The 23,321-nt window shown below is 38.9% G+C and overlaps 1 protein-coding gene across 4 annotated transcripts in view; it reads left to right on the top strand.

Annotated features, from left to right (window-relative positions):
* Nucleotides 1-21,493, top strand: part of DNAJC5 (DnaJ heat shock protein family (Hsp40) member C5) — a 41,946-nt gene extending 20,453 nt beyond the window's left edge. For 2 of the 4 annotated variants that reach the window (XM_068912179.1, XM_068912180.1), the window contains 5 exons: nucleotides 576-690; nucleotides 8,492-8,624; nucleotides 11,129-11,342; nucleotides 13,054-13,225; nucleotides 14,030-21,493. In XM_068912179.1, coding sequence (XP_068768280.1) covers nucleotides 8,518-8,624; nucleotides 11,129-11,342; nucleotides 13,054-13,225; nucleotides 14,030-14,133 — 597 coding nt within the window. In that variant the 5' untranslated portion in view covers nucleotides 576-690; nucleotides 8,492-8,517 and the 3' untranslated portion in view covers nucleotides 14,134-21,493. The remainder of the gene's footprint in view (nucleotides 1-575; nucleotides 691-8,491; nucleotides 8,625-11,128; nucleotides 11,343-13,053; nucleotides 13,226-14,029) is intronic. The other 2 variants (XM_068912178.1, XM_009671219.2) reach the window with 1 other exon arrangement.
* The last annotated feature ends 1,828 nt before the right edge of the window (nucleotides 21,494-23,321 follow it).

The following is a 23,321-nucleotide window of genomic DNA, read 5'->3' as shown; positions in this document are numbered from 1 at the left end:
TGGGATAAATCAATATTTACTCGTGTGTTTTCTGATTTGTTGTTTTTATATAGACTTTTACTAGTAAACAGTGGTTGAGACAGAATAATTTAACACCTGTATTTAGTCTTCTGCATTGAAAATCTTTGAAAAACTGGTAATCTTAAATATAGTTGGCATTGTATTGTTGGAGGAGAAAGGTAGTCATTTGGCAGAAATGCCTTGTGGAGTACACATCTTGCTCAAAATGTTCTAGTGCTTCATGAAGTTGTATAATAAAGCATCAACTGATGTAATTTTTGTAAAAGTTGATAAAACATCAGTTCCAAGCTAGACTCTTTAATCATTTGCTATTACACTGTTACAGTTGTTGTCATTGGAAAAGGCTGGACAACTAGGCCTTACGTTACAGATAGTAATGTTACATATAGTATGTGTTAAAGACAGTTATGGCTGTGCTAGGAAAGCAGCGTTCTCATTTCCTGTCCAACACTTCCTGCATGGTTTTGAGTTTCTTTTTTTTTCTCTTTCCTGTTGTTTCTTATCTGTCCCTTTTTGGGAATTTCTCTATTCTCCGTGTTACTGGCTACATGTAGAAAGACTCGGAAGGATTGGTTCTTCTGGTTTCAAGCAAACTCATTTGCATTCCTGCAATTTGGATAGAGTGTATCCATTAAGGTTAATGACTCTCCATTGTCCTATATCTAGTGGGTAAGTATCATCTACGAGTCACAAGATGGTGGATTTCATGTCTGTTACAGCGGCATTCCAGTTTTCAGAACCACCGGTAGCAGCAAGATTCCCAACATTGAAGACAGGCCCTTGCTAAAATCGTTGCGAACAGCATGTATTTAAAGGTCTGCTGACATCTTTGCATTGGCGCACGCGTTCATGTTTTTTTTCCTCCAGTAACATTAGTTTACAAATATGCAGAGATTCACCAGAATTGTAGTTTTCTTAATATTTTACATGTCCTGCCATAGGAGCATTTTTAAAATTAATGTTGGTTAGTTCCCCTCCGCCATCAGTTTACTTACTAAGGTAAACTTCCAAGTATCCTTAGTGTCTAATATGAAGGAGCAAACATCTTAAAGAGTAGAAATACAATAACTAGATTTAATTTTCCCATAGCTGTTCAGTTAGGTATTATAGGATATAAGGCTCTAGAGGTGTATATCATGCACGGTATTTTTGCATGTCTTGGGCAAGAATGTTTTTAGCCTTGATCAAAAACAAAAGCAAAAATTAAATAAAAAAAAAAAAAGAAAAGAAAACTGACACCACAGCTGGGTCACTGTTCGAGAAGGAGACGCTATGGGGTCTGGTGAACTTGATATTTTCACTGCAATGATGTATTCCAGTTCGAACAGGATGTTTTAGCACAGGGTAAGAGCGTCCTGTAAAACAGACAATTTTGGTTCCTGATTTTAACGAAATAGGTACGACAAAATCCAGACAGAGTTCCTGTAATGGCTTTCTGTTCAAAAAGTGTTCTCCTGCCTGTTGTTTGCCCCATTAAGAAGGTTCAGGAACTTCTGTATGTTTGAAGGACAGTTAGATTTATCAGTGATGCTGAATGCGTTCAACTCCTTTTAAAAGACGTCATACCTCCAGTGAGAAAATTGGAGTGAGCATCTGCCCCTTTGTTACTTATATGGAAAAAAAATAAAAAGTTAATTTGAAATGTGGAAGTTGATATTTTGGGCATCTTGGTATTTTACACTTTCCAAAAGTTTGTTAGTGAATAAATATTTAATGCTGCAGCCTTTTGAAGCAAAATGAAAAGCTGCCATTGTTAGTTCGCTTTCAGATGCTAATGACGCTGAAATATTGTTGATACTGTCCATTGCATTAGCCCTCTATGGCTTTATTGCTCTAAGGCTGTTCCTTGCTAGCAGTGACCTGACTTCTCTGATTCAGTGTTGTTAAAAGCATCTGTTCACTGGGTGAATAGTGTAAGAAACCTCCTTGCTCCTTCCCACCACAGAAATAAGCGTGTTTTGGGGGCGAAAGTTGATTCTTCTCCCACCCCCCAGTTAAATTTTTGCGCTGGCTTGCCGTGGGGTTAGATGAATGCAAGAGCCTGCCGATGTAGGGGAAGGAGTGGAAATAGGCAGCTGGGATTGGGAGAGAAAGCAAGACTGCCTGTTCTACTGGCAGTGAACTGTTAGCTCAGCTGATCTAAAGCTGAATTTCAAACGTGGCTGATCCAATTTGGAGGCTTGCTGTAGACAAAAAGGAGACGTTTTAGTCCTCCCTGCTTCTCGCCACCATCTGATCTGCTGTCACCCTTTTTGGTGCTGTCACTCATGGGAATGTTCTCCGAGATTATTTAATTCCCGAAAATGAGAGAGAGCTATCCATTTTTCTTGGCTGGAATAATAGTTTGCTGTTTTAATGGCCTAAATTTGGCTCACAAGAGGGTTTGAAGAGCACCAGACCTGTCATAAACAAAGATGTCACCAAGTTCATGAAACCTTTCTGAGACCTTTGCCTTCTTACCAAGTTTGATTGAAGTAGACCAGCAGATTCAAGATGGAATAGGAGTCTTTTGGGGAAGCTGAAAAGAAAATTAGTCTTTCAAAGGTGCAATTTACCGTTTGTGTGTTTCAAATGTTAAGACTAGGTTCCATAGAATATATTGAGTTTAATCTAAGTCTCTTAATCATGATAGCACCATTTATACTTTTTTTGCTATGCTACAAACAATTACGTTTTCTATTAAAGCTGATTAATGCAGGACATTCCGGTACATAGTTGGTTAAAAATTACACTGTTTAATCCAAGGGATTACTTTTCTTCATAGCCTTCTGAGAGAAACCTCTTCAGGAAATCCTGCTTGGTTAGGATATGTAGCAGATGGCTTGTTACTGCTGGATGCAACACTTTTAAAAAATGCTGAGCAGCTTTCCGTGTTGTGAATTACAGCCAGTTGTAAAATAGTAAGATAGATGATATCCTGATCCAATTTTAAACTTGAACAACTTCCACCTTGGTTGTCTTTCTTATTCTGTCCCATGTTTGAAAGGCCAAGGATTACATACATAGTAATAAGACTCGACCTGTTCTAGAATTCTCTTAAATAACAAAGCTTCCCAGATGAATTCCCATTACCCCCTTGTCCTCCTCCATTCTTCTGCTATGGCCTACTTGGCCGTTTCATAACAGATGTGAAAAATAAATACAAAGACCCCGCTCGATTAGGCTCTGAACTCCAGATAAGCTGAACTTTTGGGTCTGAAATGATTGAAGATCATAGCAGCATGACATTTTATTCCTTTGTCCGTCTTTACTCTTGACAGGGAGCCTACACACGATAGACATAGCCTGGATCAATTTGAATTCATTTTTTAAAAAACGAGTTAGTTCTAATTTAACAGTGAAAAACTTATTAAACAGAACATAGTGCATACCTGTGATCTGCAGCATCTGTGCACCGAGGGCATTTTGCATTGTTTTTAAAGAAAGCTCGTTATGCCTCAGTAGAGAGACAGACTTTTAACAACCTAAATGCCACAAACGTTCATAATGCCCTCAAACTTCTAGTTTGAGGCAGTACCTTCTTTGGAAAAGCTAAACTAACATGTAAAATCTCAACCAGGATGTGGTTTTTTTTGTTTTTTTTTTTTTTTCCAATCCTGCCTTTAGATTAGTCCCACAGGTCCCTGAGAAATAGCCTCTCAGGAGGGCAATGCCATAGTGGAGAGAGAGAGACAAGCTTCTCTTGAGCGGATGCTGCTAACAGATGATCGGCACGATGGTCCTTGCATGAGAGAAGTTCCTAGGAAGGCTGTGAGAAGAGCTGGTGATCTGAGTTGAAGGGAGCGGGCGAAGCGGCACAGGGGAACCAGTGCGGCCAGTTGGAGCAGGCCTGTGCGATTAGCTAGATTACCAGCGAGATGGTGGGATCATCCGTCGCTGACCTGAGCCGTGGGACGGCTTCGGTAGAGGGGGCAGGGAGGCTGCAGCCAGGCTGACTACTAGCTGCAGAAGTGCAACGGCTGCCTTGGGGAGTTTGGCCTAGTGTATTCTTGGATGTGTTATGCAGAGCTCTTTGTTTCCTGAAGTGTTTTTCCTTCCCTTGAATCGGATAATGCCCTGATAAGCGCATCAGTAGTATTGTGTCTCTGAGCAGTCAATAATTTTCCTCCCATGCAGAAACCTTTCAGTAGCTTAACACTGTTCTTTAGAAGAAAAAGGAAAGAGGCTCTCTTCCCTACCCACATCTTCACCTTCTTGATTTGGGGTGTATTTTTCTTACATCCTGAATTCTTAACCAAAATATTAGAGTTTAGAGCTTCTCCTCCACCCATTAATTTATAGCTTCCTTATTAGTGGCATTTAGTTAAACTTACCAGAGCAGCTGATGACTTCTTGAGGGGAATTTAGGTGTGAATCGACTAGTGTAGCAGGTATATTCCATTTAAAGAATCTGGACATGCTTCTCAACATTAAATTAACTTAAAGTTGGGGAGGCCAAATGCAGAAAAGTATTAACCATAGACTCTGAGGTGGACAAGAAAAGTCTAATGTCTATATCTATATTCCTGCCACCTGGTCACACCTTTAAAAGCATAGCAGTACCCATATACTGGTAGAAACAGAACTGGTGGGTTTTTGGTGAGGCGTATGAACAGTATGAGATCGTAGCTGTGTTATGCTGGCTGATAGCAAAATATCAGAAGGAATGTTACTGATCCGCTTGTGTATGAAATAATTGATTCATACATGTATTTTTGGTTCAACAGTACTGTATTTCATATGCAAGGATTAGCAGCACATCATAACAAGTTGCCCTGTATTTGCACTATCAGGTTGTTAGGGATATTTACAAATCTTGTTAATGCCAGTGGCAGTAATGTGCTGTTGGGAGACCTTTCCTCTAGTATTTAACATGAGAGCGCCTTTTCTGTTAGCTTGATAACTGCTAGCACCAAAAGAAACAAGACCATTAGCTGTTACTGTTGTGTTTTTCAGGGAGGGAAGAATTTGAGTTTCTCCCTGCAGTCTAAGCAGATTTAATTTTGAAATGCATGGTTCCTTGCATTTTAGGAATAAAAAAGCATGGTCATCCTAGGTGAAAATGTTTAGGTAATGGTGAGACTGAAGGATTGCTTTTAATGCCCTTTTTATTGTGATTACTAGCCTTTCTGAGTAATTTACATAACCTGTAACCTCTGGAACCATGTATATGACCTTTGATGCCAATTATATAGTGAAGCCTAGTGATATATGTCTGAGCCCAGTACTATCAGTTATTCAGATCGCAACAACCCCAGCCAGTGTGAACTGTTGGGTGAATGGCTGAGTGGAGCCCTATTAGTCCAGGAGAGGTGTTCTCAACTGTTAAACAATTTTTGGAAGATCAATCTTTTCTTTAACAGAAAATTGTATTGTGTTTTGGTGAAATGTTTAGACTGGCGAGGGGGAACAGTGAGGATCCAGAGAAAGAAAATAGTGTCCGTTTCTAGTGCCGTGGTTAGCAAAAAGGTGTATATTTCCATGGTTGTTGCGTGATAGCATTTCTCTACCTTCCAAATGATAGGCTTGCCAGAACATTAGCAGGCATTTCCTTAAACCTGCCAAAGTTGTTTTTTTAACTTTCAAATTTCAAATAAGACATCTTCCAAACAGATCTGTTTGATGAATTTCTTGGTTTTTTTTTTTTTTTCCTTTTTCCCAGCCATTTGAATTCTATCTGACTATTTTTCCCTCAAAGAAATTGGGTGACAGGGTCGAACTGCATCAGGTTTGTCAGAGGAATCTGTGTATGAATCATAGGAAAGTATGACAAGCTGCGTCTTGGAGAGGACTATTCAGAAAATGATATGAGCAAATTAGAAGTCTGTTTGAATGCACATCAGTAAATAACTATGTAGAACTGACTACAAAATTTAGTATTGACTTCAGTTGCAGAGAAAATGCTCAGAGTACGGTTGGAGGTTGGACTGTCTCTTTAGACTTGGCTGCTTGTTTGTTAGGCACTATTCAGATTGGTATGCTTGGATATGCTTTCAGCGCAGGTAGACGTGAACACTAAAACAGAAGCCTTCTCAGTGTTTTTCTGCAATATTATTATCCTTGCATCTTTGTTTTTACATAATCCTTTAATTTTTGTAATTCTTTTTTTATCTAAACTGTGTTTCCTCTGGAAACTTGAACTGAGTTGATAGCCTGTAGTTGACACAGATGCCTCAGGAGTAAGATGCTAAGGGTACTGGGAGATTTTCTCCGCTGTGATAGCAAGCAGGATCGTTTTGTCTGTGGAGTGGAAATGCAAGCAGTTCTTTCTGTGAATTTGCGCTTAAGAAACGAGTAGTGAAAGATGCAACCTCTTAGAGCATTTGTTTTAGGTAGCCCTTTAAAAGCTAAGGTTATTAACTTATTTATAGAAGATAAAGGGTTAAATTAGAAAAGTCTGGTGCTTTAAATATCTTTTTCAAAGACAGCATAATCTGATGTGGGCTAACTGTAATGACATAATCCAAAAATAGCCAATAGTCTTCTCTTCGATGCTCATCCTTGCTGCAGTTCTGCAGCTAAAGAATGGCAAATGCTAATCTCCTAAGGGTGTTAGAGGACATAGTATATCTGTCAGTGACATGTCCCAGGGGAGACCTCTAGGGTCTTTAATATTTGAGTTTAGACTGGGAGGTTAATTCACATTCAAGCAGTATTATTTAACTAGAATACATATTAAATGTTTGATCCACTACTGTAAATGATTAGAGGGAAGATTGTCTCCTCGCTTCGTGGGCAGCTGTTCTCTTTTTCATAGTGGGATGCATAGGCCTAGTCATACTGAATTTTGTTTAAAGGATTCTGCTTGACCGGGTGCCACTGATATGATGAGAGGCTGGGGCTTTGGGGAGGCAGAGGAGGTTTTTTAACATAACAAAGCATATGCAATTTAGCTTACCCTTGGCTTTCAGTTGCTGTTGGATGATTACCCTGAGATATATAGGCGTTCTCCAGGCAAAGGAAAAAGGAAAATGAAGCTGCTTACAATTTCTTCTCTTCTAGTTTTCCTGCAGATAGCTCTCTCACCTGAGACAAATTTTTTTTTTCCCCTAGAATTTTCTTCTTTTTTTGATCTCATTGCCAAATTATTTAGTGGTTATGTGTTCAGGTGGAATTAATAACTGATTTACACAGAGAGATCAATACTATTTTCTCTGTGTTTTACCGATTTCAGTAATGTTTTATTTTAGAGAGCCGGAGTAGCTTTCAAAGGACAGGAACTGGCAGTGCTACTTTTGCAATAAACCCTTCGTTGGAGCTCTATGAACTTTCCCTTCAGAATAAACTCAAATGTTTAGTATTTGGAGTATTTTGCTGTTGGACCATCTGTAGGGAGTTTTGCCTTAGGACCTGAATGAAGCGAATCTATTTGAGAAGGTGGTATTCCGCTTTACACATAGCGTTTTATAGCTAAGCATTTGGAATTTCTGGCTGTAGCAAGTTTATGTGAAGTGGTTGGTGGTATAAAGATACGCTCTGCCCAAAGTTGGGTAATTTATTTATGTGAATTGTGTCTTAAATGGAACACAGTAGACTAGATTTTATCAAAGCTGTTATGACATGTTTATTAAATACTTGGTTTTAAGTTGTCTTTAAAGTCAGAAGGAACCAGAGAGAGGTAGTGATATGGAGTTTATGGCTTCTATGGGCCGCATTTGAAGGCCTTACAGGTAGTGATGGCAAGGCAATGTCTCACGATTGTTTGCTCGTATAAGTAAAAGTGGCCTATTTATGATATGTAGGTGCTGTGGATGGAGTCCCTGATGGCTGTCCCAGTGCAGATGATTAGACCTATTGAGCATAGTCATTCACATCGGGATAGCGATGTGTTGCTGGCAAGTTTGGAAAAGCATGCGCTGCACAGCTTGTATGATGAGTGGACAAGAGGCTTGTTTCCTGAGGGTTGCCAGTCTAGTATTTTTACACAGTGCTTAAAATGAAACACTCAGGTTGAGTAACTTATTTCCAGGTAGTTTAAGAAATCTGTAGTCCTGGAATTAGATCTCTCTGTTTAGCTCTATACAGGTGTGATGCAAAAAGGCAGCCTCGGTGTAATAGCAAGCTATCTGTTGTCAAGTGTTATCGATAATAGACGATCTAAATACTAAGACTAAGAAAGAAGATGAAGTAGCTTTAGGGTTATATAGTACATACCAGTAGCTATATCTCAGCTGTTGATTTTGGATTTTTGAAAGGAATGAAATAGAGTGCTATTTATGCTAGTGATTCTATAGTGTCTGGAGTTGTGCTGAAAATATAGTAGTTGTTTTCATTGATAATTCACTGATTTTATAACTTTGTAAGTTACACAGTGTTCAAGCTTTTTTGTCTTCAAAACCCATTTAAACTTTTTTTTTCCTTAAAAATTTTTTATGTGAAAACTCTGGTTTGAAAGCTGATTTGATTCATGAGGTCTGTGGGTCTGTGTTCCGTTTTGTTTAAGCATTTCTTAATCTCTCTCTTTTTTTTTTTTTTTTTTGCTGGGGGACAGTTCTCTATTCAGGTTATTAGTTCAAGATGGCAGACCAGAGGCAACGTTCGCTGTCTACCTCTGGAGAATCATTATACCACGTGCTAGGACTGGATAAGAATGCCACCTCTGATGATATTAAAAAGTCATACAGGTAAAGTTTCAAGTCTAGCACCAATTGCCAAATAGCACAAAGAGCTTTAATTAAGTGTTTGACAAATGGGATATTTATGTGCAGACCGGACTTGGTTAATTTAAACTGACCTTTTGCAAGATAAATATGTAGCAAAAAACAAATGAAAACATCTAGTTGCTTCTGATGAAAAAGGTGTGAAAACATGCCTAGAATTCATGTGGAAATTTTTTAATTTTTTAATTTTATCTATACTAAGTTAAATTCTTAAGTACAGTACACAGTATCATTCTGAAAGTTCTTTATTTCAAGTTGAACAAAGGTTTAAGACAGTGGGATCAATGTTAAATTCTTCATTTACGTTGCATAGCTTAATGTCTGGCTTGCAGAGGCCACAGCTGTGTAATACTGTTCTTTTGTCCGTCAGTTTTAATTCTGGCACAGTGAGATGTGGATTAAAGATGCAAATAAGAAAGGAAGCTGAGTATGAACAGTCACTTTTTTTTTTCCCTGTTAAACGTGTTCAAAATGTTTTATTCTCTTGGTGGGTTGATTATTTTTAAAAGAGGAGCTTTTGCTTTATTCCTTTTCTTAAAGGATCGGAGACATGAAATAGTTTCACGTTGTCCCGCTAAACACCAAAAAAGAGTACTGCAACTGTTCCCCTTGCCCACATTCTCCCCAACTCTGTTCATATGCAATTGCTTCTTTACCCTAAACACGAGCTCCAGTTTTGTATAACTATTTGACTAGTGGCAATGAATTTAACATTACGCTAGGGGTCAGTAGTAATCTTTACTTGAGGATACTCTCTTCAGAATTCTTTTTCTTTTGGTCTTTAACGTTTACCGCTTTTTCACTTTTAAAGACACTTCTTAGTACTGATGGTAGTTGCATAGTGAAATCCGTGAATAAACGGGCTCACAGACTTTTGAAAATTGTCTATGTCTTCCTAAAAACTTTTAACTGGAAGTTTTGAGGCAGCCTTAGCAACCGGGAGATAATATCACTTCATTGGGAAAAACTGCCAAAGTTTTTTCTTTGGAGTGAGGGCATTCCAAAATCCTGAGGGGAAATGCAGTGCTTCATACTTACCTGAAATTTCCTCTAATCTTGTTTTTTCTGCTATTTCTTTATAAAAGGAGGATTGACCAACTCTTTTATTTTATTCCCCCCCCCCCCCCCAAGTAGATCTGGAACATCCTTTGGTGGGCTGTGGGGTTTGTGTACGTGTAGGAAATGGCAAATGAAAAATATTTATCTATTGCAGCCTGATAGTAACCAAGCCATTTCAATGAAGTTTGCATAACTTCTCTGTAATTATAAAAACTGTGATTATTTCAGTCCTCACTGAGACTGTGGCATTAGTGGCAGCCCCAAAAATTGTTTTCCCAAGCAACATCTTTTACAGCACTGGAGCGTTCCAAGCGCACACTCGGTTTACTGTATGAATGCTGTGATATTTGTGTGTATGTGCAAATGTATGCTTGCACAAATCCTTATTGTGTATTTATCTAAATACTTTTCTTCCTCAGAGTTGCCCTGTGTAAACTGCTCTGCAAGCTTTTAGAGTATTTTTCAAGTGTGGGGCTCTCGTGGCACTTTTCTGTAGAAGGAAAAGTACCTTTTTTGGTGATGGAAAACTATTAGCATAGAATTCTGTAGCATTTTTCTACTTAGGAGCAAAAATGGCTTAAACGTCAAAATGATGGGGTTTTTGTGTTCATTAAGGTGTTTGGCCAGTTATTTCTATTGACTTCTTTTATTACCTGGACAATGGCTGCCTCACAAATTTATCAACGCTTAATCTGAAGTATTGTGCTATGTTGAAAGACGTCAAGGGGACTGTAACCTGCTGTCATTTAGTTGTAAGAGATGTAAAATGATTAGGGAGGTACGTTGTGATTTCCTGATGTCTTGAAACTCTGAAAGCTTGTTCTATTTTAGCAAGCCTTGAACTGAAAAATACTCTGTTCCTGTACAGGAATTGGTGAATTAACCACAAGTTATTGTCTGTTCTATTTTTGTGTTCAGATAGTGCAGATTAGCTGTGGCAGCTTGCTTATATTTACCCTTTGGTTCTATATCATGGGCTTGTGGTGTGTCTTTTTTCTGTTAGCTTGGTCCTTGCTTTAGCAGAAGTAAAACGTAATGGTGTAAACTGCTGGAGCTGAGGGGTAAAACAGAATGCTTTCTCTTTGTCTTCAATGTCCTCCTTTTTTCCGTTGGGCTTCTGAGAGTCCGGTTGAGCAGTCAGAAATGAGTCCTTTGAACTTAGCTAGCCTGTGCTTTAGCCCTTTGCTATCACTTAAGGAAGAATAAAGAGGGAAACAAATTAGAGGTGAAGGAAACCAGAGCGGCGTAAACATTCTCAACTGAAACTTAGGAGTCTCCCCTGAAAGCGTGACAGGCTATCCATCTGAAATAATGGAATGAATTTTTTTAAAAAAGTCAAAAAACGAGGAACCCAAATTCCAGTTTTTAGCCAATAACAATCTCTTTTTTTTTTTTTTCCCCTTCTTCAGGAAGCTTGCATTGAAATACCATCCTGATAAGAACCCTGATAATCCAGAGGCAGCAGAAAAATTTAAAGAGATCAACAATGCACATGCGATATTGACTGATGCCACGAAGAGAAACATTTATGATAAGTATGGTTCTCTGGGTCTGTATGTAGCAGAGCAATTTGGAGAAGAAAATGTGAACACGTACTTCGTCCTATCCAGCTGGTGGGCAAAGGTAAATAAAAGTGGAAAGAGAAGTTATTCTGGATTACCATTTAAAATCTTAGAAGAGTTCCATTTGGAAATTGAAAGTTTGTGTTTATTCTTGGAAATTGCCAAATCTCTGACATCTTGTAATTTAACCTTCTCTTACTGCGTTGCAATTGCTAGTTCAGAAGTATTTTTCTATTGTCTGTCAATGATACAGGTCTAAATTATAGCAAGACTTGCGTTATTAAGTGAAGCTTAGGCCCTTCTAGTGGATTTAAAGCAGTGAAAAAGTTTGAGGGGTATGCTCTTTGGTAATGTCTGCTAAATGATCTTACAAGAAGACTCCTGACTGCAAGCTTGAGCCCACGCATAAGATCCTGTGAAGTAGTATGTGAACAAACTTTCTCAGAAGCTTCTTCAGCTGTTCTCTGATTTCTCAGACTCCAGATTAATTGTTCACTAGCCCATCCTTGTTTCTGGCGCGGCAGAAACAGAGCTGAGGGTCACTAGTATAGTCAACGACACTGCAAGCTCATGTTTTTTCAGAAATACTTTTACTTTTTTTTTGTGTGCATTAAACGGTAGATATAATTTTTATATAGAGGCCTTCTGGGAGTCCTTTTCCAGCACCAAAGAACTGTTATATTTTGCTGGACTCGGAACACTTTTAATCATGATATGCTTCTATCATGTTAAGTAATATATTTTAAAATTACCACTTTTGTTCAAAAATATGAACAACCTCTAGACTATGCATTTCTTACATTCTCAAGCTTTTGCATTTCAGAGTTCACATGATTGCAGTCTGCTTGCACACAATGTAATGAGTAAAGGACTGTGGCTAAGAAATCAAAGTAAGAAAACATAACTGCACCAGCTTACTTATTTAGTGAAATGACGTTGCTTACCATCGTAAGCATTGTGGCTGATTAAAACTGCTTCGTAGCCTTGGCGTTTCGCTTCATGGGTTCATTTTTCTTCGCTGTTGCCAGCATTGTTTCTATCTCTTGATTTCCCTGTGGTAAGGGAATAGTTATATCACCATGCTGGTTTGACAGCTTTAAAATTATTTTTCCAAGCAATTATGTAGTGACCAACGTGAATATTTTAGTTTTGCCCTTTGCCACTATGACTGTGATAGGCACACTGACAAACTTGGCTAGTTTTAAGTTGGCTTGCTCAGGTATTGGTAGCGTTCTAGCCCCAGCTCTAACTTCAACATGAGCTTTGCAGCCATGCCTACAGCCTTTAGTAAGTCTTAAGTGCCTGCTTCTGTAGGCACATTGCAATCTGAGTTTCCACTAGCTAGTGTAAATCTAATCCAGGCACATTAATACAAGCTACAATCTGTCCTAAACTATTGTACGCCTAAATTTCAGTGCAAGTACGCTCCTTAGTTGTGTGTCTTTTTTTTTTTTTTTTTTTATCTTTTTGCATATGTAGCAGAAAACATAGATCATTCTAAACCTAATTTCTAGGAATTTTTTCAGGTGAACCCGTATTCACTTCAGTGATTCGATATTCACTTCAATGTGAAATGATCATAGCTGTAGCTAGTTTTGCATGGTTTTATAATCAATTGGCAGCATATATCTCAGAGTTTGTAACTAAAAAGCTATATCTTTACATTGCTTTATTTTTCATCCCTGGTTTCCATATCTGATTCTCACCAACTCAGTGGTCACAGTGTGATAGATGTAGGTTACGAGTATTTCTTTTTCTTCTGCCCTCTGCAGGCCTTGTTTGTGTTCTGTGGGCTCATCACAGGCTGCTATTGCTGTTGCTGTCTGTGTTGCTGCTGTAATTGTTGCTGTGGGAAGTGTAAACCTAAACCTCCTGAAGGTGAAGAGCAGGAATACTACGTCTCTCCAGAGGACTTGGAGGCACAGTTGCAGTCAGATGAAAGGGGTAGGTGAAAAAGCTGTGGGATTTCTAGAATTACCGTAATACCAGAATCTCTGACCTATTGCTCAGTGTTGTTATTGAGGGAGCAACGCTTGCTTTACAGAGGTCGGCATAGATCTCTAATTGTATGTGTGTGTGTGTGTGTGTGTGTGTGTGTGGGAGGGATGCATGTTTGTGGCTCAAGAGCCAGTTGCTCTGGGTAAACCACCACCAGAAATGTAGTTCCTGTAAACTCGTTAGAAATCCCAGTGGGCCCTCACTGAACTTGGAGGGCTCAGCTTCAGAGAAGTAGGTGACCATCATTTAGCTTCCTTTCGACGTTCGTTGGAATAACGTACCAGCCAGACTCTTGTGATTCCACAAAGAGATTCTCTACCCCAAAGGATGGGAAGTGTCAAGGCAGTTTTGTAAACTGTATCAGGTGTAAAGTAGATGGAACTGCTATCCAGCTAGCTATTTCCAGTACTATTTTTGAATCACGTAAGCTTCTGTAGAGTTAAACCGATTATTTTAAAAACTGTAGACTTTCTGTGCGCTCTGATCCTGTTTTTAGCTGACAATGCTGATCGATGGGAGAGTAGCAGCTGCTCTTATGTGAATAAAGAAATATAATAAATGCTCCACATGTTAGTTTGAGTCTATTGGCATCGCGTACAGATTGAAGAACAGGAAATCAACGTTGTGTTTTTAAAGAAGAGCGTAAAGTTGTATTGCCAAATTGTTGCAGAGATGCGTAACTGATACTTACCAAAACATAGGGCGCTGTTTTTTCCTCAGTGTGCTAAACTTTTTGTCTTCCCTTTTCAGAGGCCTCAGAAACACCTATTGTGATACAGCCAGCATCAGCCACAGAGACAACCCAGCTCACAGCTGACTCTCACCCCAGCTACCACACTGATGGATTTAATTAAGTTAAGGAAATACTGTAATTAGAATGGATAAATAAATACATGGCCAACTCAACACTAGAATCATGAACATTAGAAGTAGAGAATGGGGAGGGGGAAAAATTCTGCCACCGTAAGAAGGCAGCTTTCCAACCTGCCGAAAATATTTTGTAATCCCTTCAGCCTTTTGTCACCTTCAGTGTCGTATCTTGATGATACGTGAAGTGCTGTAGCATGCAGTATTTAAAGCAGTTTATCTATAGTCTTATTTGTTTCCTTTCCTTTTTTTTTATTTTTTATATATAGCATGTATGGAGTTATGTTAAATGTCTGTGGTGTAATGTGTTGAGTTGTCACAAAATAAGTGATGGAGACATTCTGCATTTTAAGCAGTGGTATTGGCCTAAAAATGAGATTTTTAAAAAAGGAAAAGTTTCACAGAAGCCACCATGCTTTCATACAGCTGAGCTGTTAAAGACCTAAGTTCATGATTTTCACGTGAATGCAACAAGTCAGTTCTTTGATTTGTCCTTTTTTTCCTGCATTGTTATCCCAGGAAGTTTACAAAGCCAAGAACCAAAAAAGTATGCCAGTACTACAGAGCTAGAATTCTCTTTAATGCTGGTTTTCAGCTTAAATAAATCTACCTGGAAAAATAAAAAGGGAGAGTTTCCAGTCTTTGAAGAGTAAATTGATGAACAGCTGTTTATGCCTAAGGGGATCTTTAGTGACAGTGTAACCACAAAAGGTAGTTTGCCATAAAACCAAATGTAAATAGGTTTATTTGGTGGTGGCCGTGGTGGAATTTAAACTTCAAGCACAATTCTATTTTAGTCTGAAATTCTAAAGACCAAATAACACAGCTTTTCTGAATGCATGAGAATCTTGAAGTGAAACTGGTTCATCATTTTTTATTGGCCAAGTAAATAAAATGCAGATAGTAGGCAATAGTGTAAATGTTTAAAAAAAACAAACAAACAAATTTGATTTCTTAAAATATGTTTGAAATATCTAACATTCTAACAGACAAATCGGGTACTACTTTTTTGTTTGTCTGTTTTTTACAGCTTTTGATAACACAAAAGCCCTTTAATTTTCTCATGAGCATCTTTGTGGAATACTTAAATAGCTTTTTAACAACAAAACACCTTTCTTTGTCTTTATATTGTATAATTTGCACATAGTCTTGCATTTAGGCTTGTTTACATCAGTGTTTTTCTGTGCTTCAGAAAAACTATGGGAAAACTATTGACAGGTTTCCTGTACTGTTTTGAAACCAAATAGTTTTTGAATACTGCTCTTGAAACTGTGGATTATTGAGATTTATGGCAACATTTTAGTCAGCTCGTGAATTGCTGGTATATTTTGTTGTTAATAATCTTGCTTTAGATAATATTGAGTCAGAATCTAGAATAGCTACCAGAAATCTTGGCGCTTTTAGCATTTATTTACAGCCTCTTTAATTTTGATCTTCATGGTTTTATATCACATTGCCTCTACTGTCCTTTCTAGCCCCGATCTCCTCTTTTCCTTTTTCACCCGTTTCCCTTGAGTGATTTATATCCTCCCGTCCAGTATATTCTTTGAAGATCTGTTATGCTGCTTTTTTACAAGATCCAGGTGTTGCTTCGGAATGGGTTAAAGCATTGTCAGTCTATAAGAAAACCACCAGAAAATGAAGGGGACTCTCCTGCCCGAGGAGGGCAAAGCACGCTTCCGTTTGGCTGTCCTAGGTTTGTAAAAGGTGCAGTTTTTCTGGAAGTTGCCCAGATTAAAGGGGGAGAGAGGAATGTGAAAATCCTTCTGAATATATTTTCATTCTTTCTTTCCATGGGCTGAAAATGATAGAGTGCGTAAAGTCTGACATGAAACCCTGTTAAACATACCAGATAAAAGGTTCTTAACTCAGTCCAAATACTAAGTGAGAGATGGTTGCCAACTCACTTTCCCATGGCAGTTGGCACAAGCACATTTATTGCCTGTATGTAAGCTTATTACATATAGGTATGCTTTTGATAACACATTAGTATCCAGAAATTCACAAAGAGCATTTAATTAACTGACTAGATTTAAGAAACACAGTTGTTAAGTAAGTTCTTCCTTGTCGATAGTCCTTCAGACCTGAAACCTTGTGGTTTCCTGGAAGATACTTTTAACTTTTTGTATCAGGCAAAACTATCTTGGGTGGCTTTGAGGACAGTCATGTGTGATTTGACTTGAGGTGCTTATTAATCAGAGTCTTTGTTTGACCCCTTGGAATGAAAAGTAATTTTTAAGCTGGAAAAAATAATGTCTCGTGGACTTTCCTTGTAGATTTTGTCTGAAGCCTGTGCTTAACGTCGAATTCCACCCTTGAAAATGCTTGAATATCTTTGCGGACTTTATCCCCTAAAAACTCAAGGGTCAAAATTGCCTTTATAACCTGTGCAAATCAGGCAATGTTCCTAGTAAAAATAAAGTGTTAACTTTTTTGGCTTTGTAAATCAGCATAGTTGATAAGAGTGACTCAGTAGAATGAGAAAGATGCTGTTTTCTCATGTACTGTAGTCTACGATATTCTTCTATTTCCACGTGTTGATCTGGATGTGTGATACAGAAGGCCAGTTGTTGCTCTGCTGTGGAACAGCTGGGACCCCTTACATTGGGGTTGATTGTTGGTGTTAATTCCAAATAAGATTCTATTTCTTAATCACCCTGGGGTGTTTCCGTTGAACTAGAAGAGTCCACAGGAGGTTGTGGCTTGGAAACTGAGCATGCTGGGGACTTGTGTAACGTACCTTCAGGCTACGGTGAGAGTCACTCTTACTCTGTTTCCCAGAAGCAGTGCAGTGTGAGGAAGCCCTACAGACTTCTCAGTACAAGCTAATGTCAAAACTAAAGCGTATGGAGCAAATGAAGATTAGAGATGATGATACCTTTATCCATGTTTTGCACTACTTGAAAAAGATGATATTTGGGATGAATTTGCTGTTTTAAAAACAGACAAACAAGCAACTCCCCTCCCCTCCAAAACCCAACTTTTCAACCAGCAATTAGTTCTTCCTTTAGCAAGGCGTGAATTTAAGAGAGACTGCTTGCTTTTCAGCTGTTTCTGTAGATGGTTGTGGGAATAGTAATTTAATCTGTATGTTACATATGCCCATACGATGTTAGATTTCCCCAAGGGAAACTACTCTGAGATCCCAATTACAGGGAATGAAGGGGAAAAATATGAATGTGAGTATTTTTTTGAAACTGCTAAATTTGCCCCCGTTAGTCTTAAATCTCTGAATTTAAGATGACTCTATATTAATGTGTTTTTGACTTCTCTCTTTCCTGACTTCTCAAACTGTGTGAGATCTAATTATTTAAACAATGTTTCTTTAAAACAAAAATTGTGTAATCAGAAGATATGTAGGTTAATGCCCGCTTTTTTCTTATGTCATAAGTAAGGTACAAGTGTATCCTGCGGTTACATCAGTTGTACTTCTGTCTTTGCAAAATGGCGAAACAGAATCCCAGGGAATGCAAAATTGTATTGGAAATAATGGTTAAAAATCTGGTGCTTAAGATCAACCGGCTTAAGTTCTGAGCTTAAGTTTATGGAGCTGTAATGTCCCTACCAGACCTAAAATAGCGTACCTTTCCAGGCACTAAAGCCTGGGTGAAAATACTTATTACTGGCTTATATGCAGGATGTTTCCTTCCAAAATTAAACCTGAGCACTGTTGATCTCTATTCAGTATGTTGCCAGAATCAAAACTTTAGCTTTGCTTTTTGTTTCTTAAAAGTCACATCATCATTTTTACAAGTTACCCAAGATCTCTGTTTAAGTAGTTCAGCAGCTTCCATCTAGCTCATCAAACCTACTCAGCACCCATCTTCTTAGCCCTTGTAGCTCCTTGTTATTAGGAGGAGTGTATGGGGGAAATCTGATTTGGAGAGTTTCATTGACTGATATTAAGGACCACTGGTTTTATCCACAAGTTTCGTTGTACGGAGAGCCATGGTGTTTGTAACTTAGGATAAGTAAGGAAAGCTACTGCCTCATTTCAAGGAATGCGTAGGTACCATCTTTTCTGACAGCAGCAAAGCTGTCATAGAAGTAGCTGGTGCTGGACTTGCTGTGCCCTATCCTTCCTGTGCATGGGGAAATCCCCAGACCGGTGTAGCAGTAGTGCAACAAAGCATTCAGTACTTCACTTGAAGTGAATGAAGGGGAGTCGCACCTGTTAAATGCCAGTTTCATTTTGTTAGTAATATATGTAGGAAGTTCTTGAATATTTATCTGTATATAAATTTGTTTATGTAAACATCAATGGTGTCTGATATTGTATAGATTTCTGCCAATTCCATGCAGTGATGTTTTAGAGCCATATTATCGTTTTAGTCTTATTTTTAGATTTGTAGTATTTTTAAACTGCTTTAGATATTAGTGCTCATAGTGTTCTTGAAAATGTGATGCTCTTTGAAATTTGTGTACGCAGCCTACAGTATGATTAGAAACACCTGCTTAAGAAGAAGGCTTTAACACGGTACTACCCAATGCACAGCAACAGTGCTGTGGTAGGGGGACTACAGTTTTAAAAACCCTTGATGTCAGAGTATAGAAGCACTGCAGATATAACCAGGGCAGGAACCTGACAGAAAATATATTCCTGTTCCATTTTTTAAATGGTTATGTTTTGTGATGTGGAGGGATGTGACTATGTTTTTGGGGGGGCTAATCTTTGAGCATTTGTAATGTACACAGTTCTTGAGAGAGGTACCTGTTTTCTTAACTCGTTTTTGCCCTTTGGTGCCCTTCAGTGTTCTTGACATTTCCAAATAATTTAGGAAATGCATTTGTGCTGCGGTTTTTCCTACCCAATGCAACTGGATATTGGCTTAATGTTTAACAGGAGATTCTTGCTAGGTAGTCAGGCTTTTGCCACTTGGCAGCCCCTGCCTCATGTTAGTAATTCTGGATGCTGTTTAAGTCTGCGTTAATCTTAGAATCAAGGCACTGAAACATAACCCCCCCCCCCCATGCAAATGTTTATAGTGTAAAGTCGGTATGAACTTAACTTGCTTTATCATTTGATGCCACTTCTCTGTATTATAATGGAAAACATCTAGGTTGTAGTAAATCATTATGCCAACAACTGTTTGAAGTATCCTGAAAGAAGTATAACTGATAGTTAACAAAATGGCAGGTAGTTTGTCAGTGTTCAAGTCCTGCAAGAACTATGGTCTGGTCCACATACTGTATGTGGAGATTTGAGTGCTATCTGAGACTCTGCAAGACCGAGATTCCCTTTTTGTACCAGGAAAGTGCTTTCTTTTCAAGAAGAAACTGCGTTAGGGAAGCTTTCCGTTGCTTTTGTTTGCACAAGCCAAACTCCGTTAATCTGGAAGACATACTTTCATTTGAAAATAAAATGCCAATGTTAAATGTACAGTTAATGTAGAAGGAGAGATGCTGGGAATTATTGGTGGCTCTATATATGTGTAGAGGAAGCTCTTACACAAAATAGCCATTCATTCTTGAGTGCGGTTGTTTTCTCTGCTCCCTTTCCCCCACAACCAGCAATGTGGGTGTATTCTTGTAGTTTGTGAATGGTTGCTTATCATATTCTGTGTACAGCAATGGCTTCCAAAAAATGTGACGATCTACTTGATTCCTGCCAACTGCCCTTTGACCCTGTCCCATGAGGGCAGAGCTGGGATTTACCTGTTTCAGCTCTCCTATAAAGGAAAGAAATGAAACCCAACAATAGCGAGGAGGGTAAGGGCAATCTCTGAAATAACTTTGACTTGCATGGGCTGGTATGTGGGGGCATATTAAACATGGTCAATATGCTAATCACTAAAGGTAATAGTGGAATACATTGATACGTTTTTTTCCCTATACCAGTTTTAACTACTTTGTAGTCTACAAACTGGGAGTCGTTGACTTCACAAAGCAAGGTCCAAACCTGTGCTGTAGGTTTTGGATTGCAACATCATGTGTGTGTATGTATGTATATATGCACATATGTATATATTTATACAACAGGTGTGCACCTAGTACTTGCTGCTGTTTTTTCTTTGGTGGTAAAACATGAAATTTGGCTCAAAGTACTTCTATGAACTCTCAGACAGAAAAGCCGAAGGTGTGAGTTTTGTGTGTCCAGAATCGTGCTTTCTCCTTTCAGCTGCAGGAAAGAACAAACAAGACTTGTCAATTTAAATGACTGGTGAAGGAAACAGTGGATGGATCCTGTTGTATAAATAAATAGGTAGTACTAGTGAGAGAGCTGTGCTGTTTGAAAAGGGAAAAATCAATCTTCTGCTCAAGTGGATTCCTAAAGTCTTCCCTCCTCGCTAGTGAGAATTTAAACTTGAATCTCATGATGCATTTGCACAGTCTGGTCCAGTTATTCAATTTATAGTGCTTACCGATTGGATTCATAAGACTTGGAATTATCGCAAGTCATAAAACTGGAGTTAGCTGATGATTTGTGTAAAGGCAAAAAGATTGTGGCCAACGTAAGTGTATGTACCACCAAATTACTTCTAGTCATATTGGGTAGAGAATGCAGCTGGCCCTAGTTGGGCCCTATGTTCCAGAAGCTGTTGCCTAACATACAAAACACGCATTGGTTTTCTGCTTAATGGCAATCAGCAGAAATGGGGAAATATACAGGGGATTCCTTTTATTACTTATATGTTTGAAGTTATATTTGTGTCTGTCACAGTAGATGAACTTTGAAGTTTGCCAAGTTCAAAACGCTTGATGTTTCCTTGTTTGGATGTGTGCCACTTAAGCCAATTGCTGTCATTCCTTCCTTCCTTCCACTACATCCCCACCTTCTCCCACGTTTTTGGACTGGGTGTGGATTATTTGGTTTGCGTTATCACAGACATCCAAGGCAGTTTAGATTCATTTTGCATGAGAGCAAAGCCCTGAGATAAATAGTTCATTATGGGGTTTTGTTATATTGGCCTCTTTATGAAGCCTGTGGTAGCTGAAGATGTAATGAGAGAACGCGTTTTGCATTTGCACTGTACTTCAATTCCGGTAGGGTGGGGGGGGGGGGGAGAGGGGAAGCCCATGTTTAAAAAAATGTTAGCCGTTGTAAAAACAATCAAAGTATAAATGCATCTGAAAAACAATTATAATATAGACATATATATATTTTGTTATGTTACTAAAGGACCACACTGAATTGTATGTAAGTAGATGTGGCTGTCTGAACTTTGTGGATTGTAACACTCGATACTACTGAGCTCCTGTACATACATGCAGTTGCAGCAGAAGGAATTATTTTATGTTTTAGCATGGTAATTTGTGTATTGTATGTCTGAATATAAACTAAAATAAAGATTGCTAAATTATCTGAAACCACTGTTGTAAAATAAATGTTTTCAATGCGGAAATGTACATTGGCTTTTTCTTTCCTTATTTGTACACTTGAACTCATTACGAAAATGAGCACCTGCGTGGCTGCCTGCCTGAAGGACCCGCTGTGGCAGGGTATTGTTTTGAGGTGGGTGACCTCAAAGAGGTCAAATGGTTTGTTCTCATCAATGCCTTTTGAACTGCCCCCCTTTTTTTCCCCTCCTCTCCCTTACACCTGTGTCTTGGAGTCCCTGGCTCTATTTGAGCACTAAAGGCTAAAGACCTGAATGAAATATGTAATGGGCTGTTTGATTTCATGCTGAATGTAGGTATTGTAGGGATCCTGAATTTATGAAATAGGCACAATAATTTCTGAAAATGCGGGAAGACTGAAACTGTGTAGAAATGACCAAAAATGACATAAACTCAGAATCACACAAATTCTTGGAGTTTATTAAGATTGCTGCAATTCTGAAAGAGAAATTGATATGTGTATTGAGCACGTGTAGCACAGCACTGACATGTATTTGGCAGTATGCATTTTCAGTGAATTCTGTATGTGTGCTCAGATGAGGAATTAGTTAACCCTATTGCAGGATATGCTTTGAATAAAATTGGTTCTGCCGTTCCTCATGCATCTTTGCAATGCTGTGTTTTTCCCTGCTGATGCTTGGTATCCATAATGTGCAGAAAGGATTGTTTAGGAATGTACTGGTAGAGATGTCCTTTCCATATCAGATATTTGCTCCCTATTGCAGTGTTTAGTGCTTTTCTGTCTTTTAATGAATGTGTTCCTATGGTGTGTATGAAGGAAACGGACTGTCATTCCAGTTTCACTGGTGGTGATGTGCTAAAACAGGGCTAAACAGCTCTTCAAACTTGGAGGTCATCTGCCAGGTTAGGCGATCTAATCCATATCTCCCTTGTCTAAGGTCTTTGCTGTCGGTTTACTTTTTCACTTTTTAGACTTTTCCTGTTAAAACCTTGAATAATTGAGCAGGAGTGAAGTGTATCCTACAATTGCAAGCCATTGTCCTTTCCTACTAGTGACTGAAATGCTAGGTTTCCCTTTAACTGTCAACTGCGCTGTGTTTTTCAAGTTGTCTGTGTTGCAGTACTACCAAAAGGCCTCCTGGAGTAAGGATTCGTCCTACCAAAGACTTCAAGTTGACGTTTCGCTGTCTGAAGGCACACGCCTGGGTTACATACAAGGCAGTGACAAATACTTAATATTTTTAAGGTAGAACTGTGTGAGTAGAAGTGCATGATACTCTGGCTATGAAATCAGGCTTGTTTCCCTTATCCCCCTGAGAGCAATAGGAACCAAAATGTAACATTAGAGACAAACGTCTTCAGCTATCAAATTCCTAGGGCCTTAAAGAGAGAGGCAGCAGCAGAGCTCTAGAGACAGCGAGCCAACAGCCACATCTAGCATGAGATGTGGGTGAGGGGCTGCTTCCCTCTCGTGTGCTGCGCGCTGTTGCAGCACCACAGCTGGCAGCCAAGCAGGGACAAGCTAAGCAGTGCTGCCTTGTTTTGCTGCCTCTCAGTTGGAGTTGAGTGTGGTCTGGGCTTCGTTAGTGTTGTCACCTCTACCTAAATGGAATACAAATCTTTTTCTAGAGATCACCGCACAACGGATAGCTTGGAGGCAGCTCATCTGCCCGTTTTGCTTGGAGATGTTCACCAAACCCGTGGTCATCCTGCCTTGCCAACACAACCTCTGCCGGGAACGTGCTAGTGACATCTTTCAAGTGGGTAAGTGCTGTGTATGTCTTGCTCTGCTGGAAGAAAGTGGGGTTCTGTGAGGGGTTTGTTTTTAAGTCAGCATAGAAATTTATGTAGGATCAATTGGTTTCTCTTACGTTTC

Source organism: Struthio camelus, chromosome 18 (assembly GCF_040807025.1).
Source record: "Struthio camelus isolate bStrCam1 chromosome 18, bStrCam1.hap1, whole genome shotgun sequence".
NCBI lineage: Eukaryota > Metazoa > Chordata > Aves > Struthioniformes > Struthionidae > Struthio > Struthio camelus.
This window is presented reverse-complemented; position numbering and strand designations above follow the sequence as displayed.